Source organism: Cetorhinus maximus, chromosome 17, assembly GCF_964194155.1.
Source record: "Cetorhinus maximus chromosome 17, sCetMax3.hap1.1, whole genome shotgun sequence".
Lineage (NCBI taxonomy): Eukaryota > Metazoa > Chordata > Chondrichthyes > Lamniformes > Cetorhinidae > Cetorhinus > Cetorhinus maximus.
The window spans coordinates 94,465,061-94,489,474 of record NC_135895.1 but is presented as its reverse complement, the minus strand read 5'-3'; the positions used below and the strand labels follow the sequence as shown (position 1 = coordinate 94,489,474).

Genomic DNA, 24,414 nt, shown 5'->3' with positions numbered 1-24,414 from the left:
TTGTACGCTATAGCATTACAGACCTCTGTCAGAGAGTAGAACTGAATGTATTAAATCCAAATCACAAGCTCATAGTGGCGTGATTCTGTGATCACCTCCTATGCACCACTTACTGACAAAATTTAAATCAAATTTGGTGTCATGTTGCTGGTTTTTGACATAACAATGTTTTTATCCCCATTGTTTTTTCCTGACTATGAAATACCAGCACTTCATAAAAATGGCAGACACAGACCAGATTATAATTTAAGCCTCTGCTAACTGTGACCTATTACAGTATTTGAGCTGTACTTGAAACATAGCGAGTGAAAGCGATTGCCAGCCACAGCATCACAAATACACTGCAAGGATTCAAATTAGAACTTTGACTGTGCCTGTCAAATCCATGACCTTCCAATATTAAAGGGAAAGTAACAAAATCAAAGCAATTTAACACCATAACCCTGGAGTTTTCAGTTTAATAAATGAGCAATGAGGATGAGCCAACACGGAATCACAGATTGTAAGTATAGCAACATATATAAGCAGACTTTGAAAAAAACCTCACTATTCAAACACCTTTGGTCACCCCTCACATAAAGCCATTTGCTTTAACTGTTACAGTGTATATTTTATTTTGTGATTACAGGACAAGATTTACTGGACTGACATTGAGCATGACACTATTTACTGTGCAAACAGACTGAGTGGAAGAGAGGTGGTGATGCTCGCAAATAATCTGTACAATTTACATGATATTGTCATTCTCCATGAACTAAAACAGCCCAAAGGTAATTCCTGTCAGGGTCATCTTGCAGTCTCAACCTGAAGTTTATATTCAATCACTGAACATTTTATTTATGTTTGTCCAGAACCTGAAGTTTTCTTTCTTTAAATAGTTGTAAACTTCTGTGCGCATGGTGTTACACCAAATGGAGGATGCCAGTACTTGTGCCTGTCGGCTCCCCAAATCAACATCCATTCTCCAAAATATACATGCGCCTGCCCTGATGACATGAAACTTGGTCAGGACATGAGAAAGTGTTACCGAAGTAAGTGTGTTTTTTTTCTAGTTATGAATTTTTAATGGATTCAGGGATTTTTTTTTTCAGGTCCTCAAGGGCAAAATTTCTTCACAGGCTTGGGCCACTTTTCACTAGAAAAGAGAAGACTATAGGGTGACCTGATAGAGATCTTTAAGATTTTGAAAGTGTTGAATAGGATAGATGTAGAGGAGACTTTTCTACTTCTGGGAGTGGACAAAACTAGGGTCCAAAATAAATCCAAAAATGAAATTAGGAAAACCTTTTTTAGGTGAATTGCATAGATATATTTAAAATGAAACTAGAATCATTACATGAGGGGGGAAAAGGAAGGGAAGGATATGTTGATAAGGTTAGAGAGGTAGAAGGATGCTCAATGTTGACATGGACCAGTTGTGCTCAATGGCCTTTTTCTGTCCTATACGTTCTATATAATTCTCATCTTTCGCAAATCCAATCCTTGTATCTGGATCCGGGGGAATTGCTGCCTTCTAGAGTTAGGTCACTTCAAACTCTTTAATGTTCTGGCTGAAATTTCATAGTCTCTGTTCTCTGTGCCTTTTTAAAACAGCTGGAAAGCTTCCGACTGTACCCTCGGTGACCAGCGAGAACCCAACGTCGACGTCTGACACAGCTTTCTCCAGTACAGGGATTTCTGCTAATATCACCAACACTGCCGGTGCAACAGATCTGATTGGCATCACCACAGCAGATCCACAACAGCTCTTCCCTGGCAGCACCGATACAGACAATTCAATCCAAAGTAACAGTTCCTCACCGTTATGTAAGTCTTGCAATACAGCACTTATCCTAATGATTTCTTGTAGTATTTGCTCCACTGACCAGGAGAGATAGGTGACTTGTTCCCAGCCTTCGTCATTCAACTCTGAGTGGGCAGATAGGAGGTGGCCAAGGAGGCGCTGGGTGTCAGTGCCCTTCCATTCCCTTTCTGTTGGCTTAAACTAATCACATTCCAACATCACTAGGAGTTGGCACGTCACCACCTCTCAAGGGTGCTGCAGTGTCATGGGACGGTAGCATTCTCCTTAGCCTCCCCCTCTCTATTCCATTGTCACATTCCACAAATAAGTATCTTCAAATTTATCTCCCCTTCCCATCTCTGCCCCACTCCCTGCATGCCATGTGATTCCTCAGTTCTTCTTCTATTTCCTTAACAATAACTCAAAACTTGAGCAGTTTGCCTCCCTCAATCTTCCCAAGGTGTACATGCCTGAGCTTTTAGAATCCAAAAGCAAAATACTTTGGATGCTGGAAATCTGAAATAAAATCAGGAAAATGCTGGAAATACTCAGCAGCTCTGACACCATTAGAGGAGCGAGAAACAGAGTTAACGTTTCAGGTCTGTGACCTTTCATTAGAACTCCTTATGAAAGCTCAAAGATCCGTGCAGAATGGGCCTTCACCTAGGCCTTTCAAAAATAAAGCTCAGATGAAATGCCCTGTGATATTGGGGAAATGAAGCCTGATCTACCCCTCACCCCTCACCTCGGACCTGGTCTCTGTTGCTCCTCCTGCTGCACTGTTTTTCCAGCGGGGAACGCTCTGGCATTCAAGCACCAGTTAGTAACATAATTGTGGTTTTCTACCTTTTCACAGCAGACAACCAGGGGGACAGCAAGAAGTTGAGTTCCACTCATGCCATTGTGGGAATTGGCATTCCAATAGGTAGGTGACCACTGATACTTAGCTCCCATGTTACATATACCTGTGCATGTATTTTTGTGTTAGTGCAGGGAAATGAAACACCTTCAATTTTGAATGTCTGATGTTCACATCAACTACTGCTGGCCAGATGTAATAGAACTGGACTCGAGTGACGCCCTGTACATTGCATTTCACATAGATTTCATACGGGCAATTAAGTGGAGAGACTTTTTCCTTGCATCAGCCTGGGCTACCTCTGAAACAAGGCCCCAGCGGTAAACACTAGTGACAAACCCACTGCATCATCCAGCACCCTTCTTGGGGCTACAGTAGAGGGAATACTCATTTTTTCCTGAACGTAAGCCCTCTACAGCACTAAGTGCAAAGCCATGACAGCTGACGGGCAGCATCTTTGTGGGGCAAGGATGAGACTGCCAATACTTTTTTTTTCTGGCTCACATCCAGTGGAATGATAATACATGGAATTTCAACTAAACGTCATCCGAGATTCGGCTATACCCTCCATTTGATGTCATCTGAGTGCAGGGATTTGAATGGATTCTGAAGAGCATGTGATTGCTAGAACTAATGAGCAATTTTTGCATCTTAACCTTTCATTCGTGGTGCCCACATAAAGGCTGTTAGTATATATATAACATGTTTGATCCCCAGTACTTTGAGGGAGTTGGGTGGAACGGAGATTATTCTACCTGTCCTATCTGCCAGTTCAGTAATATTCCTAATACTGCCCAAGGATCATCAGCAGCCTGTCTTCCCTTGCCTGTGGTCCATGGCAGATTTTCTGCCTCGTATCCCTTTGGCCCACCTTTATGACATGACTGATGTAGGGCATTGGTCAAGAAAGCCTAGAGAAGAGAGGCTGAGGTGTGACCAAATCAAGGCCTTTACAGTTATGAAGTGATTGAATAGGGTAGATGTGACGAAGATTTGCCACATGTGGAAGAGCCCAAAACTGGGGGGCCATAAATATAAGATAATCACTAATAAGTCCAATAAGGAATTAAGGGTAAATTCCTTTGCCCAGAGACAGCTTAGATTGTGGAATTTGCAGCCACGTGGAGTGGTTCAGGCAAATAGCATTGTTGCATTTAAGGGGAAGTTGGATAAGCGCAAGGGGGAGAAAGGAATATAAAGTTTTGTCAATAGGGTCAGATGAAGCAAGATGGGAGGAGGCTTATGAGCAGCTAAACTCTGCCATAGACCAGTTGGGCTGAATGGCCTATTCCAGTACTATAAATTCTTTGCAAGTCCATGCAACGTCTTTCTTCAACTTTTTGCTGATGAACAAGAAGCATGTGAGGGAATGTTATTGGAAAGTAAGGTTATGTGGGGAATTATGGGCACAGGCCCTTGTCCCATAACTCCATAATGCCTGGTGGCAGGATATCCAAAATGGCACTTGACAAAGTTGGGAGCCCTTCTCTAGTGAGCTGTCACTTTTGTGGTGGAGGATGTGCAATGATAATGATACATTTCTGGATATGCTTATTCGTGGCCCTACAGAGTTCTGGGGTTGTCATGGCAACATGGAACATGTACAGTTTTCAGTTGTACTTTCAACCATGTACAGTTGTTTAGTAAATTACATGTGCCAAAATTGCAAATGGATAGTGATATCAGATGCCCATACGTAGCTAGTGAAGCTAAAACTGTACCTCAAACACTGAACTGTGCAACCTATGGTACAACTGTGACACTCAGTGAGAATGATGCAAAGAGGTTCGGATTAGGCTGAATTGATTTACTGGCCTGACGCCGCTCCATCACTGCCTGATATCATTTCATCTTCACTGCCTTTGATCTCAACTGAAGCTCCTGCCACAAACAGTTGGGGCCTACTTCAAATTCAAAAGTTGCAACCATTGATGTTATAGGTGATGCACTGTGATTTTAACATGGGGTTGGGGCAATCGACACCCTCTGGAATTCGACAGTTAAAGGAAGGTGGGAAGCACCTATTGGGACTGGCCAGAAGAGACTACAGGAAGTTTTCTCAAGTTATTTCTGTGAGAATTCCTGGTGGGCCTCCTTTGTGCCCAGCTCTCTTTCCCTCCCCCATCCTGCAATCCAATTGTGGCAGGATTCCCTCCCCCAATCCCTGTTTACAGCTGGAATCCAACCCTCAAACAAAGCAAGGCCATGGAGGGGAAAGGATAGTGTCTAATGCAGACATTAAAACCATTGATTTAACCTTCAGTTAGTCAAAGTTGTTAGATTGAACCAGCCGAAATTTGAAGTTCATTTTTTCTCTTACCATTGGTTGATTGCTCCCATATTAAATGCTCACTTCTGAAACGATCTAGGCAACTGTGTGCAGTGTATAGAAGGAAGGCCAGTCTCTCATTGCTGTCGTTTAGCTGCTAAATGATTGTTATGTTAGTTTATCTTAGTTTACTGAACTAGTATTTTTTGTAACTCTTTCAAGTGATCGTTGGTTTAGTCTGCCTGGGAGGCTTCCTGATCTGGAGGAACTGGAGAAAGAAGAACACAAAGAGTATGAACTTTGATAATCCCGTCTATAGGAAAACTACAGAGGAAGAGGAAGTAGAGGAGACTCACATTGGGAGAAATGGGCAGATTGGCCATGTGTACCCTGCAGTAAGTGTTTTCTCTCCTGTTGAACATCTGTTAGGAATTGCTCTAAACAGATTTGTCACATCACTGAGCCCTACCTTTAGACAGTGGTCCTTGGGCAAACCAGCAATATTTTGCTGTTGATGTTTTTGATCTAATGAGAGAGCTACCAATGCAAGATACAAATATGTTAACACATTAAATTGTTCAATGGCATTTTAAACTTTTAGAATCTGATTTGATGTCAAAGTGCGCTTGAAGTATCAGTGACCGGCTTGTGTGTGGCTTTTCTTAATTTTGAAGTAATGATCTGGATTTTCTTGGAGTCATTCACTATTTTATGTTCTTTACTCAGGCTCCCCTTAATTGCCTTCTTTCCAGATTGTAGAGCTGTGCCTTCTCTGTTCTTCCTTCCAAACATATCCCCTTTACATAAAGATATTTATATTTATATATATCTTATATATAAAATATATCTTTTCCAATAGAACTATGTATTGTGTAGCTTGTTGAGTGGAGTGAAAGACAACATTCTAAGTGTATGAAGAGGCCCCGAAGTTGAGGTTTCGATGGTGCAGGGCCTAGCTGAGAACGAGGGAGGTTTCGATGGTGCAGGGCCTGGCTGAGAATGAGGGAGGTTTCGATGGTGCAGGGCCTGGCTGAGAACGAGGGAGGTTTCGATGGTGCAGGGCCTGGCTGAGGGTGAGGGAGGTTTAGATGGTGCAGGGCCTGGCTGAGAATGAGGGAGGTTTCAATGGTGCAGGGCCTGGCTGAGGGCGAGGGAGGTGTCGATGGTGCAGGGCCTGGCTGAGAATGAGGGAGGTTTCGATGGTGCAGGGCCTGGCTGAGGGCGAGGGAGGTGTCGATGGTGCAGGGCCTGGCTGAGGGCGAGGGAGGTTTCGATGGTGCAGGGCCTGGCTGAGGGCGAGGGAGGTTTCGATGGTGCAGGGCCTGGCTGAGGGCGAGGGAGGTTTCGATGGTGCAGGGCCTGGCTGAGGGCGAGGGAGGTTTCGATGGTGCAGGGCCTGGCTGAGGGCGAGGGAGGTTTTGATGGTGCAGGGCCTGGCTGAGGGCGAGGGAGGTGTCGATGGTGCAGGGCCTAGCTGAGGGCGAGTATGAAATCTGAAACCTGCATGCTTTACACCAACATTTTGCAATCGATGAAAATGATGGGTTCCTTAAGGTTCTGCTGGGGAACCATGTAACCTTTGTTTTATGTATAGACTTTATTTAAATACACCCCATAATGGCTGGTGCAGCTTTTTTGATTCATTCTTTCCTACTTGAAATAGGTGCAGCAGTATATGATGGGAATAGGCTTCTAAAGATCAGAACACTTTAGTGAGATTAGGTTTGTTGTTCTGCATATTTTATCATTGCAATAATTTTTTGCTGCAGTTTAGGTGTGATTGTACAAGGAGATATGTCCTTCTTTGCACTGAACCTGTTTTTGCTGGCCCAGATTTTCTTTCCTCGGCCTATCAGAGAAGCTGCAAACAGTTTATGCCACAGGGACAAGTCTTTCTGTAGACATGGAAGTTCCTGTCGCTTTAAATCGTTATTCCAAAAGATCCTCCAAGCCTACACATGTATCAAGCCATCAGCCTTCCCTGTGGAAAGGAGACATTCAGTTTTAGAACCACTGCTGTTTTTGATTTGCTCTAATGACTTGGATTGGGAGGTGGGGGTGGGGTGGGGGGTGGTTTGCTGGGCACGATTTCGAAATGGTGGAATGGGTGAACACATGGCAGATGAAATTCAACACAGCAAGAACGTTGAGAGACCGTACAAGCCAAATGGTACAACTTTAAAGGGCGTGCAGGAGCAGAGAGACCTGGGAATATTTGAGCAAAAATCTTTGAAGATGGCAACACAGGTTAACAATGCAGTTACTAAAGAGTATGGGATCCTGGGCTTTATAAATAGAGGTATAGAATACATAGCCAGGAAGTGTGCTAAACCCTTACAAAACACTAGATCAGCCTCAGCTTGGAGTATTGTGTCCAATTCTGGGCACCACCCTTTCGGAAGGATGTAAAGTGGCTGAATGGCCACTCCTGCTCCTATTTCTTCATTTTTAAGGCTGTTTTAAGAGCCGGCTTCCAAGATTGGATCAGTATACCTGCCAAAAAATCCGTCAAAAGCTAAAATTATGATGCAGCTGACACTTTTAAGTGCATGTAAAACTTGTCCTAAAAAGCAACTTGCTAAATTGGTCTCATTGTAATACTTGCCCATAAGGTAAGGTTGCATTGTAATACTTGCCCATAAGGTAAGGTTGCACTATGTTTATCCACATTGTTCATAACCAGAAGACTGACTCAGTAGAGAGTAGTACACAGCTGGAACGGAGGGAACACTAAATGAGGTGAGCGGGCTCTGCGGGTTAGCATTATTCTTATGGTGAGAAAAGTACTCATCTGTACTGACTTTATGCTAGCCTCAGGATCCAAGGTATTTAAATAATCACCTAACACAATTGTGTTTTGGTCTGGTTTGCTCTTTTATCCCTGTGCACCATTTAGAGTGGACCAAGAGAAGCTCCACACGTGAAGGAGCTCTTAAATTATCTTCAAGCACTTTTTTTTTACAATATTTACGTTATATAAAACATAAAAATAAAACTTTGCTCTGGAGCTTGTTTGCACTGAAACTAAATTAAGTATGTCCACCGATGTTGCTGGTCCATTCTCTGAGCCGGTTGGGCAAAATATCACCCCCTCCCTTATAAGCATGATTTTAAATTTCCTCCTTAATTGCTTTTAAGAAGAAATTACACTTTTCTTTCATCGACAGCGTGTTGCACTCAGTATGGAGGACGATGGATTACCCTGAGGCTGTGCTGTGCTGCTCACATCCACCTGACCTGCAGGCTCCCCACTGCGAATGATGCAGTTAGGACTGGATATAGAGACACTCGATGGAGAATTTCGAACATCCAAAAGATGTGTATTTTTATATTAGCCAAACGTCTTACACTTTATATAATACAAAAAATAATTGGATTTTTTTGCACTGATGGTACTTATTCTTAGAAAAAAAAATTACATTGACTGAAAGAGCTAAACTGCAATTCTTTACATTTGTATATAATTGCAATGTCGCACTTGTAAGCATAGCCTCTTCTAGCTATATTTATACAGTTTGTAAATAAATTTACCTGAGTGTGCCATGGTTTAAGATTTTACAGAAAGCTCAATTTGTTGAAACTCTCCAAATGACAAACTACAGGGGGATAAAAAGATAGGTATTTATTTATGGATTTATTTCCTTGATAAACGTGGGTTATGTATATATGAAATGGAAGTAGGAAATATTTTCATGCATTTTGCATTTTCTGTACAGTGAAATCCTAATTGCATATTTGTTTATATGAGAGGAGAATGTATTTATAAAATTTGGGAATATATTTAAGTGGATGCTCACACCCTCTTGCATTTTCTGTACCGTGTCCGACTTAAGCAGAGTCTGCTCCTTTTGAAGTGGGTTCTGACTCCCTCCCTGTGTTCGCTGTACAGTGTCTGACCTCTACTTAAGTTGTTCTTTTTCAAAGTTCTACGTTGCTTTTTTCCTTCTTGTAGATATGGCTATGGTCTAAATTTTTCATTTTACAAATGTAATTTTTTTAAAAGAAAGTAGCTGGCTGTACTGAAGGCTGATTGAGGAACAGAATGACAGGATGTAATAAACCCACTGAGATTGGAAGGTCCCACGAGCAATTCGGGAACAATAAAATTGGTCACATGCACCTCTTTGTGGGAGGGGCAGCAAATCAGCCACAATTTGTCCACCTGATTGCTATTGAAGTCACAACTAATGGAAACTGCAATTGAGGACGTCATGGGAGAGCTGAATCTGCCCCAGCTGTAATAACCTCCACATTTAGACATGCAAAGAATGGTGGGTGCAAAGGCTCTTGGTGCCAGTGGTACCATTCCTCAGTACTTACAGGAGATGGGGACACCTTGCAGGGAAGGGGGAAATTTAAAAAAGAAACTACTGAGATTCAATGTGGTGTAAAATGTACACGTTGGATCTGCAGTACAAATAAAATCAAAAAAAAAATACTGCCTTTTGAGCAACTGAAAGACTGATTTCCTTAAAATTAGCCAAAGGTTTTATAATGGAATAAGATATGTTTAAAAATGTTTAATTCTTTTTTTCATTTTTAAACCTGATTAAATATTTTTCTGTGAAATAAGCTTGAAATTTCTCCAACTTGTTGCCTAGTTGCCCTGTATATTTGCCTATTTGTAATTTATTTGCTGCTTGTAAATGATTGGGGTAGTTGGTTGTGTTTATTTGCTTTTTCTCGGGGTACACTGTAAACCATATTTCTATGGCTTGTATTTGTATAAAATTTGCGATTAGTAAATAATGTTTCAAAAAATTAAAGCAGTAACCTGGAAAGAGGGTGCTTAACTTTTTGTAGCAATACTTAATTTGGAAAATAGTGCAAGCATTTGTTTCATTAGACCTGGCAGCATCTTTGGAGACAGACACAGAGTTAACGTTTCAAGTCAATAACCCTTTGTATGTGTCTCTTTTTCTCTATAGATGCTGCCAAATCTACTGTGTATTCCCAGCGTTTTCTGTTTTTATTTCAGATTTCCAGCATCTGCTGCACACGACTCTTGCAAGAATTTGTCTGTTACTTATCCCCTTATCAGTCTACTGAAGGCGCTACTTTGTAGGGTATTGATGATGTGGGTTGGGAAGTTCATTTCCATGGGTACTTCAGGCAAAGCAACTTTTTTCCTGAGAAACGAGGGTCAAAAATCCATCGTAAACAACACAATTACAATTGGAAACTAGGGAGACAGTAAGATGAACAAATTGTGATTAGGTGACTATGTTTAGATTGGCTACTGCTTTAACTACTCAGTGCAGTTTGTGCTTCACAATGTAATGATTTTGTTTTCAACAATGGGCTGGATTTCTTGTGCACGGGATTCCTGCCTTTCCCCCACCCCACCCCCACCCTGGTGAAAAAGTCGCCTCATTCTAGTGGGTTGCCTGCAGGCATCTAAGAACCATCAGGCTGTTAACTGGTTTAAGTGGGGGCACTTCTTTCCCCCACCCAGGAGTGGTGGCCACTGCTGGGACTACACCCAGAACCCAACCATGAGCTGGAATTAAAGGTAAGTGGGGGGTGGGCTGGGTGCCAGGGTAGACAGGCTGGGTGGAAAGGGAGACCTTGGGTGGGGTCCTCCAATGGGCCCAGGAGGCACCTCCCCCTATCGCAGCCTGAGCAGTGAAAGTTGCAGGGCTGGACTCTTGGCGTGGAACTCTCCCGTTGCGACCAGCCATGACAGGATGAGGCCCAAAGGTGGCCATTAATTTGCTACTTAAGGGCCTCAATTGATCTGCAGGTGAGCCCCCTGTCTGCTCCCCAGCCTCTAATAATATTCACCGCCTGGGAGCCATAAAATCCTGCCCAATGTTTGCATTATTCCCAACATATCACTTCTAGTCTGTGCCCACATTCATGTCTGTGTCCATATTCATATCAATATTCAACATAGTTGAAGACCATGGGAAAGCTTGTCTCTGTGGTAGTTGGCAAGATCAATGGTGACTGAAGGGACCACGTTAATATAGTATGATGGTTATAGAAACTCAAAATGTTTTGACTCCACAATTATACAACTCATGATATTTGTTACGAAGTATGATTATGTCTTATTACACAATGCAACTTGTCTTTACTATGAACCAGACTGAATGCGATTTGTCACAAGGCTATGCCCCTTTATTTTTGAAAATATGATTTTCAACTTTCAACTGGCTGGAAATTTTGCAATTTGAACTGAGACAGAGCAAACTGCTTAAAAATGCATGACCACATTTCAACGTGAAGATGAGAAACAAATTACCCTCAGGAGTGTGAAGAGGGAGACATTTCCTATAATCCAGACACTCATCGAAACTCATAACTATCTAAGGAAGAGACATTAAGACTACAAAGTACTGGATATTGAAACAATGGCTGCCACAGACAGATACACCCAAAACCTATTGGAAATACACAATGGGTGGAGTATTTCAAGGCAAGACTGCCCAGCTACTTGAGAGAGATTGCAAGTGACACAGGCAGTTTCCGGAAAGTCTTCAGCAGAGGAAACATGCTGAGGGCTGCTCTGTCTCTCTTTTGGAATAAATGTGTCACCTGGCTCAGGAAACCAACTCTATCAGAAACCCACCAGGAACTGAGATCTCGTAATAATTGCAACATCTTCTACATCTGACCGCTTGCAAGAAACCAGCTAACCCAAATGGGCCGCAGCGTTTTAATATCTATGCCTCAAGATCAAAGAACACTTACTTGTATATTCTTTTACTTTTTTTTATTAGACTCTAACTCTCCTCATTTCTGATACGTATGTGTGTATCGTGTGTTGTGTGTGTTCGAATGACCGACATTGTGTTTTTATTAGTTTTTCTCGGGTTTACTGGTTAATGAATTGCTCTCGACTCAAGAAAATCTTGTTTGATTGGCTTCTTATTGCTCACACCTCAAATAGTTAAATACATTCTGATTTGGAAAAGGCATATCCTTGTGAAAAAGGAAACTTAAACCTTTGCTGTGACCAACCAATACTGGAGAGCCAGTTCACCCCCTTCTCACCTGCTCATAACAGATTTTAGTCACCCTTTGCTGAATTTGGATGTGCATTAGTAGCAGTAGCATTGTTTTAACCTGACCAGTCTCGTGGCTCAACACATTTACTGCCATTGTTTCAGATCTGTAATGGGAAACATGTTCAAGGCTGTTTATACCAGTCTAACACATATCCACTTGTTTTTAAGCTGGCTTTAAATCCAGCAACAAGAACTGGCAATGTTAGATTGAGCTATGGTCCATTTCATACTTTCAGACCTCCAAAAATTATCCTCGAGTCAGGAAGACAAGTGCCTGTTGGTTAAGGTTATTGCCTGATATATGTAATCACCTTAATGTCCAGTTGAAGACTTACAGTCCCTGCCGAAGACTCTTCAGTACTCGATTGGCTGTAACACACATTGGGACATCCTGAGGTTGCTAAAGGTGCTATGTAAATCCTTTTCTGGAGGCACTGAAGGATCACCACCTGGGTGCTAACATTTCTCTTTTTGACAGTTGCTTGTCTCCAGCATTTTTTTCTGATTTATCTTCAGCCAATGCGATTGGCCATTTGGTCAACTTCCTCCATCACAACAATGAACACACTTCAAAAGTACTGCATTGGCTGTAAAGCACTTTGAGATGTCCGGTGGTCATAAAAAGCACTCCATAAATGCAAGTTTTTTTCTTTTTAACTTCGTTAAAATAAGTCCTTCTATACACTTTTTACTTGATCATTTGCTGTGATTCTCTTTCAGATTTACAACACACAAGGACAGCTTAAACCAGGATTTGTAAATAACTAATTATTGCATGAAGCATTCAATTAAATCTATTGTATGATGAAAGACCAATGTCACTTGTATTACTAAAATGCTGCAGCTGATGAGCATAGATGACTAGAAATGACTTTGGTATTGCTTAGGTTTAGTAGGTTTAATTTCACAGATCAAAACACGTATCATCATTGTGCATGTCTATTAAACTACTCGTCAATGAAATGTTGAAAATAATTGGTGCGGAAAATTCGCACAGATTGTCAGTGATGCAAATATATTGATGGAGCTCAAATGATTTATTTTATTTCAAAGAAAACTCACCCAATGACTATTGACTGCCTGGAATTTGTTACTTTCAGTTGGTCACTCTGAAAATAGGGGACAGAATCATCTCCATTTAGACATCTTCTGGTAGCCACCTTAAAAAACATTGGTGAAGGGCTGGAGTAAGTTTGCCAAGTCGCCCTCTTGGCTTAAGTTGTTGGGTAGCTCAGGGAAATTGGAGACAATAGGAAGATTTTATAGCCGCACCAAGAGAGATCTGATGAATGTCAGTAAAATAACAACACATTATGCAAGGTCAGAGAGTCTATTTAATCACAAGATCTTTGTGCAAGATTAGTAAACAAACCTCAGCCAATAAAGTTGCTAGTACACTAGCAGAAATTGAGGAATTACAATCATCACTTCTCATTGACTTATCTTGTAATATTAAATGTTTAGAACTGAACATAACTTTTTCCTCTGGTTGCTAGGATGACACCCCCATTAATCTTTGTTGTCGTCACCACTGAATTCTGAGCCAATGGGATGCCATGGTTTCCAAATGGTCACAAAAGTAACTCTTTTGCCTTGTTTTCCTCTGCTTTCGATTTCCTTTTGTTCCACAAAAGACAATCTAGATGAGAAATGCACATTTTAGACAAGATCTACTTCCAATTTCAATCCTTTTTCTAATTTTGTTTTGCTTTTACATGATCCTTGATTATTTGTGCAGTAAAGATATTGCCAAGACACAACAGTCGGACAGTTGGCCCTGGTGTAGGAAAAATACCCTTAAAAATGGTGTTTTAAATATCCCGCTGAACAGTATTAAAACAGAAAGAGTTTATGCACTGCGTTCTGGAAAGTTCAGGCAGCACTCTTAAACAAAATATTCTTAAAACTAACTGGTCCCGGTTAATGACTGATCTGCAAATCTAGGTTGTCAAAGTTTCCAGGCTAGAGATAATGTAGGGGTTATTCTGCCTGAAAGAACAAACGTTTTTATGTTTGTTCATGGGATATGGGTGTCTCTGGTAAAGCTAGCATTTATTGTCCATCCCTAATTTCCCTTGAAAAGGTGGTGGTGACCTGTCACTGCAGTCCATGTGGTATAGGAACACCCACAGTGCTGTTAGGAGTTCCAGGATTTTGACCCAGTGACAGTGAAGGAACGGTGATACATTTCCAAGTCAGGATGGGATTGGCTTTGGGGGGAACTTCCAGGCGGTGGTGTTCCCATACATCTGCAACCCTCGTCCTTCTAGATGGTAGTGGTTGTGGGATTGGAAGGTGCTGTCTAAGGAGCCTTGGTGAGTTCCTGCAGTGCATCTTGTAGATGGTACACACTGCTGCTACTGTGCGTTGGTGGTGGAAGGAGTGAATGTTTGTGCATGGAGTGTCAAACAAGCGGGCTATTTTGTCCTGGATAGTGTTGAGCTTCTTGAGTGTTGTTGGAGCTGTGAAACGAGCAGAAACTAAACTGAGCATCGGTGAGCAGATAAATAGGGAGTAAGTTAGTAAGCACTGTCAATGACACCTTCCATCACTTTGTCAATAATGAAAGGAGACTGATGGGTGGTAATTGGCCAGATTGGATTTGATCTGCTTTTTGTGTCCAGGACATAAGAGGGCAATTTTCCACTTTGTTGGATAATTGCCAGGATTGTAGCTGTACTGGAACAGCTTGGTTTGAGGGGTGACTAGTTGTGGAACACGAGTCTTCAGCACTACTGCTGGGATGTTGTCAGGGACCATAGCCTTTGCTGCATCTAGTGTGTTCAGCCATTTCTTGATATTACATGGAATGAATCGAAGTGGCTGAAGACTGGCTCCTGTGATGGTGGGGACCTCAGGAGGAGGCTGAGATGCATCATCTACTTGGTACTTCTGGTTGAATGCTACGGGTTTGTCTTTTTGCACCCTCATGCCATTATTGAGGATATGGTTATCCACAGATCCTCCTTCTGCCATTACTTATATAAATACAAGAAGAACATTAAATTGCACTATTCACATTCTGTAATGTACGCAAGCTCCGACAGCTACTAGTGAGATAAGTGACCACACAATCTGTTTGTGATGTTGGTTGAGGGATGAATATTTTCCAGAACACTGGGAGAACTCCCCTGATGATCTTCAAACAGTGTCCTGAGATCCATTAGTTGCACCTGAGGGAACAGGTAATAAATTATGGCACTTCTGGCTGTCCTGCACAGCACTAAAGAATCATCCTAGTTTGTGTCAAATTTTTGGAGTTGGCCTTGAATCAACAACCTTCTGACTCAGAGAGGGGAGTGCCACCACTGAACCAAGAATGATGAGTTTGGACAGATGTGAGACCAGGCGGGACTCGTTCAATTTTCTTATTTGAGGTGGGAAACTAGAAGAAGTTTCCAGCTAGCAAGGAGTGTTAGGTTTTGTTGAACAATAAAAGACAATGCTCTTTCTAAGTCCTTGACATTTGGCTGTTCAGAGTGACTAATATCTGCAGTGATACTTTGCAATAAAATGAATAATTTTAGTTAGTTAGATAGACTGGAAAATGGGATTTGACTTTGTGAAATTATGTCACTAAAATGAGAAAGTTGAGGAGGAGGAAAACCTGGAGAGAGTTGACAGTAGTTTAAGAAGCAGGCTGAGAAACAGGAATAATGCTGAACATTCTGCAAAGTTAATAATGAATCCAAAAAGTTTTACTCAGAACTGGAAGCAATTAAAATGCATTATTTGCATTTAACACTCCCAAGAACTGTTGAACAGTGTGAGTACACGTGTATCATAAAGTGCAAGTTAGATTTGCCAGGAAGAGACGATGACAGCAGGAGGAAGAAATATCACAAGAACAGGGGAAGGCAGATCTACTCAGTTCTACTATGGCCAACATGGTTACTCCAAGAGTAATATTATCAGTCAGTAGCTCATCAGCCATACACTTAAATAGACTTCAAACATACCTGAATGGATTTGTTCAAAGCTGTCAGCTTGTCAGATATACAAGGAAATGTAGGCATAAAATGGTCTGCCAACTTAAATGATACTAGACAATGAAATGTACTAAATAACACCCAAATGATGCAATGATGAGTAGTTATGATGTCATATTTAAAATTATAATTGAATTAATATTTGATCAATTTTTTTATGTACTCAAATGTTTCATTTTATGGTGGTACTAATTGTGTTATGGTAGCGCTGTTAATAAAATGGTTAGTTCATCTAAATACGCAATATTTTTTGACTCTGACAAAAGAGAGATTGCCAGTTAACTCAATGTGCAGCATTCTACTGGTATTCAGTAACAAATTTGCACTGGACATTTCAAATAAGCTAAACTTCAGCTTTGTAATAAACCATAATCTCAAATCCTGCTGTGGGTTGAAGCAAAAGTTTACCTGACCTTTTTTCAGCTGTATCCTTTCAATGGCTTACACCTGTTGTTCTCACAGCAAATTGCCCCTTTGAACTTTCTTCCATTCTTCAGGATCATTCGTTAGAACTCCCCATTAATGGACTAGTTGCAGTCATGAGCTTAAGTGAAATAGCCAAAGGAACTTTTGCTCCATAAACAAAACTGGTTTAAGAGATTTTTAAATAAAGGCCAATGCTGAAATATATGAATGATGTAGTACTGAACCGAACCAAACCAGCAGGCTCCTAGACGTGATCTCAGTTTATTTCAGCCAGGGTGGTGATAGGAATAATATAATTGGCTGCAGAGGGAAGAATTAACCAACTCTCCAGTGTACCAGAAAACACAAGTACTGACAGACCAGGATACACCCAGATTTTATCCCTGCTTTGCAGAGTCAGCTAATTATAGCTGGGTTGCAACAATTGGCTGCACTGGCTCTAGATTGAGGAGGTCATGGCAACACTTTCATTCCTTTTCACTATCCAGTTAATCTTGTTACAGTGCATAACCATGAGTCAGCACCGGCGGGGGGAAGAAGGCCACAAAGAAAATCCCACCTACCCCTTGCAGGCTGCTCACTTTTCAATGTTAACATTCACTTGTGCATAGTTTGGTCAAGGCCATCACACTCCTTTATGAAATGGCCTGTTCACTTACTGCTTTCTGAGCTCTTGAAATCTTTGATCTAGATTGTTCCTGCTCCACTTTTCTGAGGCGATGACAACCAAACCTTTTGCTCGTACAACTTGTGACAGACGCACTAGCCAAGCTGGCAGATAAAGAAAGTGACTTTTAAATAAAATATAAGCAGCACTCAACAGTCCTGTGCACTGCAGCAAAGGCTCCTGTTTGATCTGTGTGACAGCAGTTAGGTAATTATTCAATGGGGAAGAAAATAGGATTATAAGAAAAACAAAAAATCAGTTCTGATTTTAAAATATTGAATAAAAGATATTTTTAAAGGCTACAGTTACAGGAAATGTTGAAGCTCAATGAAATTATCTCAAAATTCATGGGTAATACTTTTCCCATTTCTATCTTCCAAATCCCCAATTAAAGCCTCCCTTGCCTATTTTATGAACACTGCTACGGTCAGTACTGTGACACCTTTGTTCACCTGAAGTTCAAATACACTGCCCCCTGCCCCCCTCCCTCAAACCTCACTCTGATAAAATTGATATTGAAAACAAGATCTCCTACTGTATCTCACTCTTTATCAATTCTTCAAACTGTTGAACTCCTTCCTTCTCTCAGTTCTCTCCTTGCAACTGACAGATTTATAAAACATAAGTCAGACCTATCTGACAGCCACTTGACTTCTCTTTATTTTCTGCTCTTTATAATCTACCTGGTATTACTTCTCCATCTGGACTTGTCAAAATCAAACACAAAGAAAACTCAGCACCTTCAAAATTTAAAAGAAATGTGAAAAAGTGTTTGGCAAACAATTATTCATTTGTTTTTAATGAGGTAACATCATTTCAGAATGCATCAATGTGTCACATTTATGTCAGCATCATACATAAGAGGTGACCCACTCTTCCTCTGATGCCTCCCAAACAAGAAGTTGGGCAGCCACTTTTTCACGAAGGATAATAAAGGTAAGAATTTTATCTCAGGAATTACATTGAAATTTCAGCACAGAAACAGGCTATTCGGTCCAACCGTTCTGTGCTTGTATTTATGCTCCACACGAGTCTCTCTCCATCCTACCCAAGCTCAGCTATCAGCCATATCCTTTTATTCCTATCTCCCTCACATACTTACCTAGGTTACCCTTAAATACATCATTCGTGTCAACTACGCCATGTGGTAGTTCCACATTTTTACCACTCCTGGTAAAGAAGATTCTCCTTGATTCATTAATGATTATTTTATATTTTTGCCTCTTGTTTTGGATTCTTTCAAGTGGAAATATCTTCTCTGTTATCTTATTTTCATAATTCTAAATATCACTCTTAAGTCAACCCTCAGCTTTCAAATACTCTATCATCTGACCTTATTTTGTTCTTTTCTAGAAGAGCCTAGAAAATAAAAACAGGAATGGATTCAATCATGCATATAGATAGGTACATAACACCTGGGAATCTCATTAGAAAAACTTCAGTAAGAAACTTTGAAAACACACAAACTTGAGAAATAAACTGAAAATGTAATCCAAGTGAATTCATCTGGAATCCGTGCAGACTCTTAACGGGGGAAAAATGTTGTTGAATCGTCCCAGAACCCTCTACAAAATGATGGGATCTACATACTTACTGCAGTCGACACCAGTCCTCTGGCTGCCCTATTTAATTTTGTAGAGCTGCTGGCCAGGAGCAGTCTGAGAGTAGGCATTGGACGAAATTTAATGCTCTCCCCTGAGACTTGTTTGGAGTTAGGGGTCATTTAATCAGTTGTAAGGTTTTGGGTGGGGAGACCCCACTGCTTTCCCGCCTCTGCCCCAATTAAGTTTAGGGCAGGAAGGCTTGTGGATGGCCCTCCTGCCCTGCTGCCAACTGAGGCCTTAAGTGAGTAATTGATGCCCACTTAAGGGCCTCATCCCACCACTGCTGGTATTCAACCAGTGGTGGATCAGTCAGTGGCCATGCGGGAAACCTGAAAAGCAAACCCCTTGCAGGCTCCCAGCAGGGGTCCCTTGTTATCAGGCACTCAGCCTCTGATCGAGGGGGCCAGCATTGGGAAGAAGGTGCCTGCTGAGAACCACCCTAGTGCCCTTGCCTCTGACCCTCCCTTGAGCCCCACCCTGCAACCCCCATTCTGCCCTCACTCACCTGTGGCCTGGGTCCTTCGTTGATCCTGGACCTCTGGTGGATGCATTACCTGCAGCTACCTTGGTGGCGCTGCTTGCAATGAAGAGCTGTCGGCCTCTGATTGGCTGGCAGTACTTGGGAAGGGAGGACGACTCCCGGGGTTCTTGATCCTGGGGAAGACTTGAAGGCTGGCTACTTGAGTGCTTGACCTGCACTTAATACAGCCTTTCCCAAAGGAGGGGGCGTGGGGCTTTCACCGGCTCTCCAGCTAGATTAGATTCTGCCCATTTTGTGCAAAACTGGCTCTCCTGTGACATCTTGGAATTCTCCTATGACATAATGGAATTCCCCTTTGACATCACGGAGTTCCCCAATGACATCATGGAATTTCCCCTTTGACATCATGAAGTTCTGTATTATCATGATTGGAGATAGTAGATTGTGAGTCCAATTCCCCATTCAGGTTTAAGGGTGGATAAGTTCAACACAAAGAACATTGTTTTTTTCTGATTTAAAGGGACACCACCTTCATGAACAACATTTGACAAATATTTTCATTTGTTTAAAAGCTGCATGTGATGATATAAAATGTAATAGAATGTAACATTGCATTATTTGAAAATCAGTCATGGTATAAATAATGCCTATGTTTATTCGATTGTTAAGGATATAATACAATTGAAAGAAAAACTGTACAAATCTGCAAGATTAGTGGTAGGTCAGGGGGTTGGACAGATTTTAAAAACCAGCAAAGAATTATTAAATAGATAATAAAGAAAGCAGAGTACGAGCAAAAGGTAAACAAATAATAAATGTTTCTACAAGTATCTGAATAGGAAAAGAGTAACTAAAGCTAGCGTTGGTCCTCTAGAGAGTGAACCTGGGGAATTGATAATGGAAAACAAAGGAATGGTGGCAGTGTTGAGCAGGTATTTTGTGTCTGTCTTCATGGTAGAAGACTTAGAAAACTTCCCAAAGTTTCTTGGAAATCACGAGGTGACAGGGAAGGATGAACTTAATACAATCACCATCACTGGGGAAAGGATGCTAGGAAAACTATTAGACCTAAAGTCTGACAAGTCCCCAGGACCAGATGGCCTGCATCCTAGAGTCTTAAAAAAAGTGGCTGCAGATATGGCAGATGCATTGATTATTATCTTCCAAAATTTCTTGGATTCTGGAAAGGTTCCAGCAGATTCAAAAATAGCTAATTTAACACCTTTATTCAAGAAAGGAGGGAGGCAGACAGCAGGAAACTATAGGCCAGTTAGCCTCACACCTGTCACAGGGAAAATGCTAGATTCCATTATTAAGGAGTTTATAGCAGGATGCTTAGATAATTACGATTGGATCAGGCAGAGCCAACATGGCTATGTGAAAGGGAAATCATGTTTAACTAACCTGTTAACTGAGTTTTTTGATGAAGTAACATTCAAGGTGGATAAAGGAGAATCGGTAGATGTGGTGTACTTGGATTTCCGAAAGGCATTTGACAAGGTGCCACATCAAAGGTTTACTACACAAGATAAGAGCACATGGTGTAGGGGTAACATATTAGCATGGATCAAGGATTGATTGGCTAACAGGAAGCAGAGAGGAGGGATAAATGGGTCTTTTACATTTGGCAAGCTGTAACTAACGGAGTGCCACTAGGATCAGTACTGGATCTTCAAATATTTACAATCTATATCAATGACTTGGATGAAGGGAGTGAAAGTATGGTAGCCAAATTTTCCGATGGCACCAAGATATGTAGGAAAATAAGTTGTCAAGGGGAGGTAAAGAGTCTGCAAAGGGATATAGACAGGTTAAGTGAGAGGGCAAACATTTGGCAGATGGATAACCTGGGTAAATGTGAACTGGTCCACTTTAGCAGGAAGAATAGAAAAGCAGTATACTATTTAAATGGAGAAAGATTGTAGAACTTGGTGGTATGGAGGGGTCTGGATATCCAGTACATGAATCACATATAGTGTGCAGCTATAGCAAGTGTTTAGGAAGGCAAATGGAATGTTAGCGATTATTGCAAGAGGAATGGGGTATAAAAGTAGGGTCATTTTACTACAGATGTACAGGACTTTGGTGAGATCACATCTGGAATACAGTGTGCAGTTTTGGTCTCCTTATTTATAAAAGATATAATCGCTTTAGAAGCAGTTCAGAGAAGGTTCACTGGACTCATCCCTGGGATGAAGGAATTGTCTTATCAAGAACAGTTGAATAGGTTGAGACTATAGCCACTGGAGTTTAGAAGAATGCGAGGTGATCATATTGAAACATATAAGATCCTGAGAGGACTTGATGGGGTGGATACCCAGAGGATGCTTCCACTTGTATTGTCCTGGACTTATATAAAAAATAAGAGGTCTCCCTTTTAAGACAGAGATGAGGAGAAACTTTTTCTCCCAAAGGTTCGTTGGTGTGTCGAATTGTCTTCCCCAGAAACTAGCGGAGGCTGGGTCATTGAATAAATTCAAGGCTGAATTAGGCAGAATTTTGTTAGGTAAGGGAGTAAGGGTGATTGGGAACAGACAGGAGAGCAGAGCTGAGATCACAACCCCATCAGCCATGACCTCATTGAATGTCGGAGCAGGCTCGCAGGGCCAAATGACCTTCTCCTATGTTCTTTCCTTTCCCTTCTTTGCCAAGCATGTCTTCGTGAAGGTGGTGACCCATGAGACTTACAAAATTTTAATTGAAAGCACTTTGCATACAAAGACACTGCAATAGAACGCAAATACTCATTGACTGTAATCGTTTAAAGGGGAAGGTAAGTGTAGGAAATGAACACTTGTCCGAGCAAATGTGCCCTTATTATTACTTGTTGTGCCTCTAAGATTTTTCTAAGCCTGGCTTGGATTCTTGGATATTGCCAATTCATGGTATCATGGTGACGGTGTCCATTATGAGGAAGCAAGTGTGACGTTTTCCTCTCGAACAGGCTGAAATTGCATCAGCAGCCAACTGCGTTGGTTGCTTTTTTTAAAAAAAACCATTTTAACTGTTAGCTGTAGAGCAATCTCATTATTTTTGGCAGAAGTTTCACACTTGCTTACCCTGCAATTACCAGGACATCTACCAAATTAAACGCAGAGTCAGAGACCAAAAAGTAATTAATTTTTATAGTGTAAATATTTACTCAACAGGACAAAAACCTCAGAGACATTTAGGTGGTAAATTCATATTTCCCATTCTAATCAGCCCTTTAAATAAATACATTACTTATAACGATATTAAATATAATATACTATTGAATAAATGAACAAATAAATGGGTCAATAAATAAATAAATAAATAAACCACAGGTTAAAAGACTTAGGGTGGAATTTTACGGCCCTGTTGTTGTGGGGGAGGGGACTTAAAATGCGGCAAGCCATTCAAAAGCCCATTGACTTTGGCGGGACCATCAAATCCTACTGCCGTAAAATTCCACCCTTACTTTCCCAGTAAAGTAGGTTACATTCTGAACTCATTTAAACAGTACGGCAAAACTTCAAAAAATATTGACTTGCAGGGAAGATAAATCTCTGTTGGGATTTGCAGGGAAGATAAAACCTCGACTAGGATTTGCAAGGAGGATAAATCTCTGTTGGGATTTGCAGGGAAGATAATTCTCTGCTGGGACTTGCAGGGAAGATAAATCTCTGTTGGGATTTGCAGGGAAGATAAATCTCTGTTGGGATTTGCAGGGAAGATAAATCTCTGCTAGGACTTGCAGGAAGATAAAATCTCTGTTGGGATTTGCAGGGAAGATAAATCTCTGTTGGGATTTGCAGGAAGATAAAATCTCTGTTGGGACTTGCAGGAAGATAAAATCTCTGTTGGGATTTGCAGGGAAGATAAATCTCTGCTAGGACTTGCAGGAAGATAAAATCTCTGTTGGGATTTGCAGGGAAGATAAATCTCTGTTGGGATTTGCAGGGAAGATAAATCTCTGCTAGGACTTGCAGGAAGATAAAATCTCTGTTGGGATTTGCAGGGAAGAAACGCCTAACTCAAGATGGCATTACTGTTTTATGAGAGAGCTGAGGGGATGATTGACTAGTTCTGTAAAAAGTAAAGAAAACATGAAGTAAAAATATGAAAACAATGCCGGAATGCCACAGGAAATAACGCCAATGCTGTTCTCATTCATACTTTCTAACAAGAAACCGTCACAAAATTAATATGTTTATAAATATAATTCACATATATTTGTTGGGTAAAGTCCAAAGATGGTGCTCTCCCTATTATTCATAAATTTTCATGTACATTTCTGACCAATTTTCTTTCATAATTTCCTGAAGATGTGGAATTCTTGGTACATTCCACATTTAGCCATCTTCCCATGTAATCCCAGACTATGAACACCGGCACGATGTTTTACCAATACAGTCGAGCATTGTCCTACAGTCACCCTAATATTCACATATGCGCACTTCCTTAATAGGGTTACACTGAACCTGACACCAGGAAAATCCTGCACGAGGACACATTGTGGAAACTGTTAAAGTCACATTAGGATTGACACTGGCTGTGGAATCCTATTCTCCTTCACAATGGAAAAGAATAATAAAATTATGGACCCAAAGTACCTGTGGCAGGGTTTATTTCTTCAATGCCCAAATTTAAATTATTGTAATATAGTCTTACAGCTATAGACATGTGTAATATATGAGTTTCTTTCTCCAAATGTGCTGCTTTCTTCCTTAACCCTCCTATCCTGAAGACAGTGCCATTAGACACAACCTCACCCAGCCTTCCTAGTAGCTCAACTTACTGGACACTTTGCATGTGTGGAGTTTAGATGTCAATGGGCTGTTACATTAAGAGGCATTTTTATTCCTGTATCATCAGTCTATCAGGGAATTGAAAAATACAACAGTATGAAAAAGCATGATGGGCCAAGTATTGGCCACATGGCAAGTGCTTAATGTTTCATCACTTCACAAGACCCTAATTGGATTCTAATTGAAACACATGATAAGATTTTTCAAGAGATATGTTCATTAACAGTGCCAGTTTAAAGCCACAGTTAGTGTATCCTCTTAACAATGAAAGATCTGTGAACTAGGAGACTGATTTTCAGTTCTATTCAGGTTCCCCTAGGTCTCTGGAACTGTTCTGTTGAGTCATACGGACTCAAAACGTTAACTGTGTTCCTCTCCGCAGATGCTGTCAGACCTGCTGAGTTTTTCCAGGTATTTTTATTTTTGTTTTGGATTTCCAGCATCCGCAGTTTTTTGCTTTTATCTTGGTACTTAAAACATCTGGGTTTGATTCTTGTATATCAGAACATTGTTTTTATCATAGTTGGGGAGAGGTATGAAGCAACCTCTCT

The 24,414-nt window shown here is 41.0% G+C and overlaps 2 protein-coding genes across 8 annotated transcripts in view; one reads left to right on the top strand and one right to left on the bottom strand.

Moving 5' to 3' along the window:
• Positions 1-8,707, top strand: part of lrp8 (low density lipoprotein receptor-related protein 8, apolipoprotein e receptor) — a 115,395-nt gene extending 106,688 nt beyond the window's left edge. For all 3 annotated transcript variants that reach the window (XM_078561612.1, XM_078561611.1, XM_078561613.1), the window contains 6 exons: positions 629-770; positions 879-1,031; positions 1,594-1,806; positions 2,640-2,708; positions 5,134-5,306; positions 8,079-8,707. In XM_078561612.1, the coding sequence (XP_078417738.1) occupies positions 629-770; positions 879-1,031; positions 1,594-1,806; positions 2,640-2,708; positions 5,134-5,306; positions 8,079-8,117 (789 nt within the window). In that variant the 3' untranslated portion in view covers positions 8,118-8,707. The remainder of the gene's footprint in view (positions 1-628; positions 771-878; positions 1,032-1,593; positions 1,807-2,639; positions 2,709-5,133; positions 5,307-8,078) is intronic.
• Positions 8,708-12,585: 3,878 nt separating this feature from the next.
• LOC144692596 (uncharacterized) overlaps positions 12,586-24,414 on the bottom strand; it is a 71,437-nt gene continuing 59,608 nt past the window's right edge. For 3 of the 5 annotated variants that reach the window (XM_078561614.1, XM_078561615.1, XM_078561619.1), the window contains 2 exons: positions 16,999-17,110; positions 12,586-13,563 (listed from right to left, as the gene is read on the bottom strand). In XM_078561614.1, the coding sequence (XP_078417740.1) occupies positions 13,434-13,563; positions 16,999-17,110 (242 nt within the window). In that variant the 3' untranslated portion in view covers positions 12,586-13,433. Of the gene's footprint in view, positions 13,564-16,998; positions 17,111-22,190; positions 23,142-24,414 lie in introns of those variants that run through there. The other 2 variants (XM_078561616.1, XM_078561617.1) reach the window with 2 other exon arrangements.